The sequence below is a fragment of the Cervus canadensis genome, chromosome 12 (genome assembly GCF_019320065.1).
Source record: "Cervus canadensis isolate Bull #8, Minnesota chromosome 12, ASM1932006v1, whole genome shotgun sequence".
NCBI lineage: Eukaryota > Metazoa > Chordata > Mammalia > Artiodactyla > Cervidae > Cervus > Cervus canadensis.
This window is the reverse complement of record NC_057397.1, coordinates 45,299,554-45,307,231: the sequence shown is the minus strand read 5'-3', so window position 1 is coordinate 45,307,231 and position 7,678 is coordinate 45,299,554. Positions and strand designations below refer to the sequence as shown.

The 7,678-nt window shown below is 40.8% G+C and overlaps 1 protein-coding gene across 1 annotated transcript; it reads left to right on the top strand.

Moving 5' to 3' along the window:
• Window positions 1-2,125: 2,125 nt before the first annotated feature.
• UTP23 (UTP23 small subunit processome component) lies at window positions 2,126-7,372 on the top strand. The gene is made up of 3 exons (XM_043483993.1): window positions 2,126-2,414; window positions 5,854-6,028; window positions 6,936-7,372. The coding sequence occupies exons 1-3, from the start codon at window positions 2,227-2,229 to the stop codon at window positions 7,317-7,319; spliced, it is 747 nt and encodes a 248-aa protein (XP_043339928.1). The 5' UTR covers window positions 2,126-2,226; the 3' UTR covers window positions 7,320-7,372.
• Window positions 7,373-7,678: the final 306 nt, after the last annotated feature.

Genomic DNA, 7,678 nt, shown 5'->3' with positions numbered 1-7,678 from the left:
TGGAGACTACAGACATAAAAGAGGTTCTTAAAAGTCATCTAGTCCTGTACCACAGCTTCCTTATCCATTTGTCTGCTGATGGGCATCTAGGTTGCTTCCATGTCCTGGCTATTATAAACAGTGTTGTGATGAACATTGGGGTGCACGTGTCTCTTTCAGATCTGGTTTCCTCAGTGTGTATGCCCAGAAGTGGGATTGCTGGGTCATATGGCAGTTCTAATTACAGTTTTTAAAAAAATCTCCACACTGTTCTCCACAGCGGCTGTACTAGTTTGTATTCCCACCAACAGTGTAAGAGGGTTCCCTTTTCTCCACACCCTCTCCAGCATTTATTGCTTGTAGACTTTTGGATAGCAGCCATCCTGACTGGCATGTAATGGTACCTCATTGTGGTTTTGATTTGCATTTCTCTGATAATGAGTGATGTTGAGCATCTTTTCATGTGTTTGTTAGCCATCTGTATGTCTTCTTTGGAGAACCATGGAATATTACTCAGCCATTAAAAAGAATTCATTTGAATCAGTTCTAATGAGATGGATGAAACTGGAGCCCATTATACAGAGTGAAGTAAGCCAGAAAGATAAAGACCAATACAGTATACTAACACATATATATGGAATTTAGAAAGATGGTAACGATAACCCTATATGCAAAACAGAAAAAGAGACACAGATGTACAGAACAGAATTTTGGACTCGGTGGGAGAAGGCAAGGGTGGAATGTTTCGAGAGAACAGCATCAAAACATGTATATTATCTAGGGTGAAACAGATCACCAGCCCAGGCTGGATGCATGAGACAAGTGCCCGGGCCTGGTGCACTGGGAAGACCGAGAGGAATCGGGTGGAGAGGGAGGTAGAAGCGGGGATCAGGATGGGGAATACATGTAAATCCATGGCTGATTCATGTCAATGTATGGCAAAGACCACTACAATACTGTAAAGTAATTAGCCTCCAACAAATAAAAATAAATGAAAAATAAATAAAAATCTGCTATAGGAAAAAAAAAGTCATCTAGTCCTGCCGATCTATTTGACAGTGAGGAAGTTGAACCAGCTTTTTTGGGGAGTTGCTCAAGGTCAAATGACTTGGGTCAGGGACAGAATGAGAACTCTAGTTTAGGGACACTGACTTTTGGAAAAGGAAGCTCTTGAGAAGTCCTCCTGAAACGCTCCCTGTGCGTCATTTAGGACAGTCTCCAGAAGAAATGCAAAATGGTAGTACTTTTTACCCTGACATTTGGCGCATAGGACCACTCATACACAGTGGTCCTAAGGGGGAGATGTGGTGGGGTGCCAGAACAATTGAACTTCAGGCAGGAGACCTGGGTTCTACTGGTAGTTCTGACACTAAAGAACCAGGTGCCCTTAGTACTCAGGCTCAACTTCTTTATAGGAAGGCAACCGTTACAAACCGGCCCAATCGCAGTCATCCAATATACTTTGGTCCCTTTCTTCCCGCATTTGAGAATTATCAACATTAAAGGAGGAAATATAAGGTAACTTCTCTAGAACATTGACAGTGCCTAGGACATATTAAGGCTCAATCTTTTCACTGATTATCATAACGCCAATTTTTCAGCTGCTGTGCCAGGCAACACGCAAGAGGGTGTGTGTGTGTGTGTGTGTGTGTGTGTGTGTGTGTGTGTGATGGAACCCACGTCCCTTAACATCCACCTAGGACATATTAAGGCTCAATCTTTTCACTGATTATCATAACGCCAATTTTTCAGCTGCTGTGCCAGGCAACACGCAAGAGGGTGTGTGTGTGTGTGTGTGTGTGTGTGTGTGTGTGTCACGCAAGAGGGTGTGTGTGTGTGTGTGTGTGTGTGTGTGTGTGTGTGTGATTGAACCCACGTCCCTTAACATCCACCTACATTGGCAGATGGGTTCTTTACCACTAGATGGGTTCTTTACCACTAGCGCCACCAGCATGTAGCCTTTTTAGTCTGACACCTGACTGCGCATGCACGCACCTAACCACACATCTAGTTGTTTTCCCGCTTAAGCGCAAGCTCCGCCTCCGAGGGCATGCCCCTTAGAGCGCCGGCACCACCGTGAAGCGCGCGCTTGTCTGGGTGTGACGTAAATCGGGGCGACAGATGGGGGCGTTTGCTTCCGGGGCCAAGGGTGTTTGTTTCCGGGTAAGCAGACTTTGCCGGTCGTGGGATAGTTTATTGGTTCGAAGCTGCGTCCTGGTCGGGTGGCCTGGGCCCGGGAAGCCAGGCATGAAGATCACCAGGCAGAAACACGCCAAGAAGCATCTTGGCTTCTTCCGCAATAATTTTGGAGTCCGCGAGCCATACCAGATACTGCTGGACGGCACTTTCTGTCAGGCGGCGCTACGGGGCCGCATCCAGCTGCGAGAGCAGTTGCCCCGCTACCTCATGGCGGAGACTCAGCTGTGCACCACCAGGTGGGCCTGGCCGGTCCGGATGGAGGCGCGGGGAACCCGCGAGTGCGGTAGCAGCCGGGCCGCTGCTCGCAGGCATCCATTGCGATCCCTGGAGGGGCAAAGCGCCCCGCCCAGTAGGAGCTGACAGTTCGGCGGCGCCGCGGAGGAGGGTGGGCGAGTATCTACCGTGTAGAGGGACAGTAGTATCGTGGGGTATTTGCTTGTCGTTAGTCTGGAGGACAAGCACATGTCCTTTGCATTCCAACCTGGCTTCCGACCCCAGTGCTACCAGTTTTGTGATTTCCGGCAAGTTATTTAATCTCTGAGCCTAGAATTACTCATCTGATTAAAAAAAAAAAAAAGATTGTAACTACTTATAAATTTGCTATAAAAGTCTAACGAGGTATAGTATATGAGGATTGTTTATTGGTATCTCAAAACCTGTCTCCTCGAAGTGGTTGCTAGTTGTTTGCAAAGCTTTTCCCAGTTTAAGAATTTTTCAAGCTTCACAACTGCCTCATGGTGTAACACCTTCTATTCCCAGAAAGATAAGGCCAGACTCGATGTTAAAAACTTTGTGCAAGGTCCTCTGTTTATTCAGCTGCCTTTTTTGAACGCCAGGCACTGCTCTAGCCAGAGGATAACTGGGTGAACAGCACTGCTCTAGCCAGAGGATAACTGGGTGAACAGGATGATCTCCCAAACCGAATGGCCAGCAAAGTGCATAAAGTGTTAGTCGTTCAGTCGTGTCCGACTCTGTGCAACGCTATGGACTGTATCCTCCCAGGCTCCTCTGTCCGTGAAATTCTTCAGGCAAGAATACTAGAGTGGGTTGCATAAATCAACCGCTATTTGTTATGTTTGACTCCAAGTGTAGTTTCCCCATTTCCTCAAAGTGTGGGAACATGTAAGATGAAACCATGTGGGGTTGTTTGGAGAGAGGATGAAGTCAAGGAAGGTTTCATAGATGAAGTGACTTGAGCTCAGTCCCAGTTCAGTTCTGAAGGGAAGGACATTTTCTGAGTGAAAGATCCCTTGTAGAACTCTTGAACGAAGGAGTGGAGTTGTGAAATGCAAGGGAAAGAGGTTAGAGCACAGTGTACACTCGGGAAAGGAGCTGGGAAGAAGATAAATAGAGGCTGCATAACAAAGAACTACTATTCATAAACTTAGTAGTTTTTTTTTTTTTCTTTGTAGAATATTTCCTTTAAAAAGTGAAAAAAGAAAATTTAAGTGACCATAAGACCACACCAGTGACTTACTACTGTCATTCATCCAATTCTTTGTACACACACACATAAGAATGGGCTCTTACTCTGCATATGATATTAATGGCCTGTCTTTCTCACCTAATAGTACTCCATAAACAGCTTTCTGTATTCAGAACTTCATACAGATTTCATCCAGGCAGAGCTTCAGATGGGACATAGATACCCTTAGTTTTTGATCCCCTTTGCCTTCAGGACTGCCAGATCCTGATGACCTGTGCTCCAGAGTTGATTTCTTCTGTCTACAAGCCTTGTCCATTTAGCTCTGTCTGTCATAAATATTAACATTTTTAATACAGTCTGTAATATACATATGTTTGAGAAGTAGTGGATGAAATTATATTTTGCTGCATTTTCCCTCCTAAGGAATTTAGCTTCTGAACTTCTGGAATATTTCATGCACAAAAATAGAATAGCATCACAAAATATCTATCACCCAGCTTTTGCAGTTATTGACATGACTATCTTACTCATTTATTTCCCCCACCCCCCTTAATCTTACTGATAGGTTATTTTTTGTTTGTTTGTTTAAAAAAATTTCAAAACTGTATTATTGAATATATTACAAATTAGCAGATTGTCTCAGCAAGAGAACGCCCTCTAATTATTTTAATATTTTGCTTTAATGCAATGAATAATCAAATATCTTCAATTGCTTAGCCTAAGATATCTGATAGGTTATTTTAAAACATATTGTTCTGTTAATTCTTGGTGTGTGTTAGGAGGTGAATGCTATCACACATGATAAGTATCTTCTAGAAAAGATAACTGCAGCTATGTAAGGGGTGAGTTGGAGAAGCAAGAGAATGAAGACAGGTAAACCCATTTTTTGGTTAATTCTAGTCAAGAAATAATGGGAGAGAGGAAAGGCAGGAACCCCAGGGTTTTACAAGGAGATGTCACAGAAGTAAATACCAAGCTGAGATAGAACTACCCACCTTTGGGGCAGGGTAGAGGTGGGAGTGAGAAAGCAAAGATCAAATAGGATTTCGGATTTCTATACAAGGTATCTGAGAAGATAATAAGTCCAAAGCATTAGCAAGCCCTGGAGAAGTTTGGAAACAGGAAAGTAGTTTGATTTTAGACATAGTGAATTTGATGAAGAGCTGACGGCAGACCATCCATTGGAAATATTCAGTAAATGTTTGGCAATTTAGTCCTGAAATTCAAAATAACATTCAAAATGGGTAACTGTAGAAAGCAAAATCTCTTCAAACAAATAAACTAATGGGATAAAGGGGATGAGGCAAGGTAGAGACAGGCAAGGGTTGGCTCAGGTTGAAGAACCTTTTGATTCACTATTTCTCATAATTTTTAAGTGGGATAGAGGAAGTACCTGGGGATCTTATTAAAATACTAATATTTGACTCCTCCATAAGAGGTTCAGATTTGTGGATGAGAAATTAGGCTTCCCAGGTGGTAAAGTTGTAAAGAATCCGTCTGCCAATGCAGGAGATGCAGGTTCAATCCCTGGGTCAGGAAGATCCTCTGAAGTAGGAAATGGCAACCCACTCCAGTATTTTTGCCTGGAAAATTCTATGGACACAGGAGCCTGGTGAGCTATAGTCCGTGGGGTTTCAAAGAGTTGGACACGACTGAGCAACTGAGCACACACACATTGGTAACACTTTGAAAAACAGTAGCTTAATATGAAAATGCAAAGTGAGGAAAGTTGTGATTGCTTTTAAACAAGCTGGTGAGTTGAGAATCTTTACTTTTCTGAGCTGAAAATACTTTAAAGATGTATCGATTTGTACTTGAAACAGAAGCCTATAGCACTCTGGCTGGGGCATCTATTGTCAAACTACTTAGATTCACATTTCACTCTACCACTTTTAGTTGTTTGACTTTGGGCATGTTACTTGAAATCTCCCAGAATAAGCTGTTCTAAAATAAGGATAATTTTAAAGTAAGCTGCCTAACTTTGTAGGGCTGTTTTGAGATAAGGGAGAATTTATGTCAAGAGCAGTTAGCATGCTGCCTGCACAGGATAAATGCTCAGTACATTTCAGCTATTCATTAAGTTCCTTCTACTTGATGTATGCATTTTTCCAGGTCTTTTGAGGGTGAAATGGTTACTGTATGGCTTGTAGTTTTTGAAAAAGACCTGAGATTGTTTTTTAATACTTTATGTGAATAACTGATAGGCATCTGTTATAACTGTGAGCTGCTAATAACACTTTATTTTCCAGATGTGTGTTAAAAGAGTTGGAAACATTGGGAAAGGACTTATACGGGGCAAAGCTGATTGCCCAAAAATGCCAGGTTCGAAATTGTCCCCATTTCAAGAATGCAGTGAGTGGATCAGAATGTCTGCTTTCCATGGTGGAAGATGGAAATCCTCACCATTATTTCCTGGCAACACAGGTGACACCAGGTTTTAAAACCAGAGTCAATTTTAGTCATCTCTGTTTATACGTTATGTGGAGCTATTTGTCATTAGAAAAAATTAGATGATTAGGCGTAATGGTTTACTTCTTCATTACTGCAATTTCCTTTTTTTAAATAAAAAATTATTGACATAGAGATGTGATGATATGTTTTAGGGCTCTTACAAGGAAAGTAAGTAGAGCAAAGATTTTACGTTTTATGTTTATACATGTTTTTCATGTTTCTATATTTCATACTATTTATGTGTATATATGTATTCATATATTCATGTGTGTTCATATTTACACATGAAAGTTGTATTTCATATTATTTGCAACCGTACCACCAGTATGGAGCTCTTTCAGGCTTCTGAAGACTGGGATGCAGGGGAGGAGAGACTCTGGGTGGATGTTAATAAGTTCACATCCGTACAGACTTTCTTAAAGATGCTTGTGGAATTATAAAATTACACAGTTAGGAGCAGATATGAGTGTAGAATCTGAGTCAGCTCGTTCCTGCTTTATTTCTATTCTTTCGATCTCTGTGAGCATTCTTGACCCTTTCTGAAACATGTATCAGAGTAGGAATGATGGATATCACCTAGCATATTTACCTTTGCATTTGTTTGCATTTTGAAGTCCTAGAAAATTAGTGGTCTTAGAATATTGATCAGTATAGAACATTGATAATTCGAGTTCATATTGTTGACGCTTAACTGTGCTCAGTTTTTATGTTTTTCTTCCTTTGTCATAAAATATACTACTGTTAGTGAGACATACTGATTTGAGAAGTAAAACTGGTGATCTTTTATTTTTAGTATAGTCCTCTTTACCTTCTTAGAAATTTATTTAAGGTATCTAATTATTCTATTTGAACTAAATAATTCTGTGTTTCTTTTTAATAGGATCAGAATTTGTCTATGAAAGTAAAGAAGAAGCCTGGAATTCCCCTCATGTTTATTATTCAGAACACTATAGTCTTGGACAAACCTTCTCCCAAAGCAATTGCGTTTGTTAAAGCAGTAGAGTCCGGTCAGCTTGTCTCAGTGCATGAGAAACAGAGTATCAAGCAACTCAAAGAGGAGCAGGGTTTAGTCAAAGACCCAGAACAGAGAAGAAGAAGAAAGCGCAAGAAAGTAAGTGGCCCCAATCCTCTTAGCTGTTTGAAGAAAAAGAAAAAAACACAGGATACGAACTCATCTGCCTCGGAAAAGAAAAGGAAAAGAAAAAGAATCCGAAACAGATCTACCTCAAAAGTACTTTCTGAAAAGCAGAATGCAGAAGGGTAATAAGTCTAAAGACTTTCAAATATGAAAATAAATTTCTTTTAGAAACTGTGAAAGTACTTATTTTTATAAATGAATTTTGACCCACAAGCCTTTATAAAATTATTTTTTAAAAACCAGTGGATGTATTTAGGTGTAATCATGTTCACTTTTCTTACAGAACTTAGGGTGTTTTTTTTTTTTAATGTAAAACTGTTAATCTCTTTCTGTCTTAGTGCTGTCCCCCACCCTCCAACATTATGTGGAGATGGTTTAAAAATATCTTCTAGTACCAAAATGCTTGTGACTAAAAAAGAGGTAATTATTCTCATCCTTCTTTCATGTTCACAGAGGAAACTTACTTTTGCAACTTATACAGTGGT

What these genes read in the sequence shown, in the direction of transcription:
- UTP23 (XM_043483993.1), top strand. Translation starts at nt 2,227, where the DNA reads ATGAAGATCACCAGGCAGAAACACGCCAAGAAGCATCTTGGCTTCTTC. An exon ending in ACTCAGCTGTGCACCACCAG is followed by an intron (nt 2,415 to 5,853) that starts GTGGGCCTGGCC and finishes TTTATTTTCCAG; the next exon opens with ATGTGTGTTAAAAGAGTTGG. An exon ending in ATTATTTCCTGGCAACACAG is followed by an intron (nt 6,029 to 6,935) that starts GTGACACCAGGT and finishes TCTTTTTAATAG; the next exon opens with GATCAGAATTTGTCTATGAA.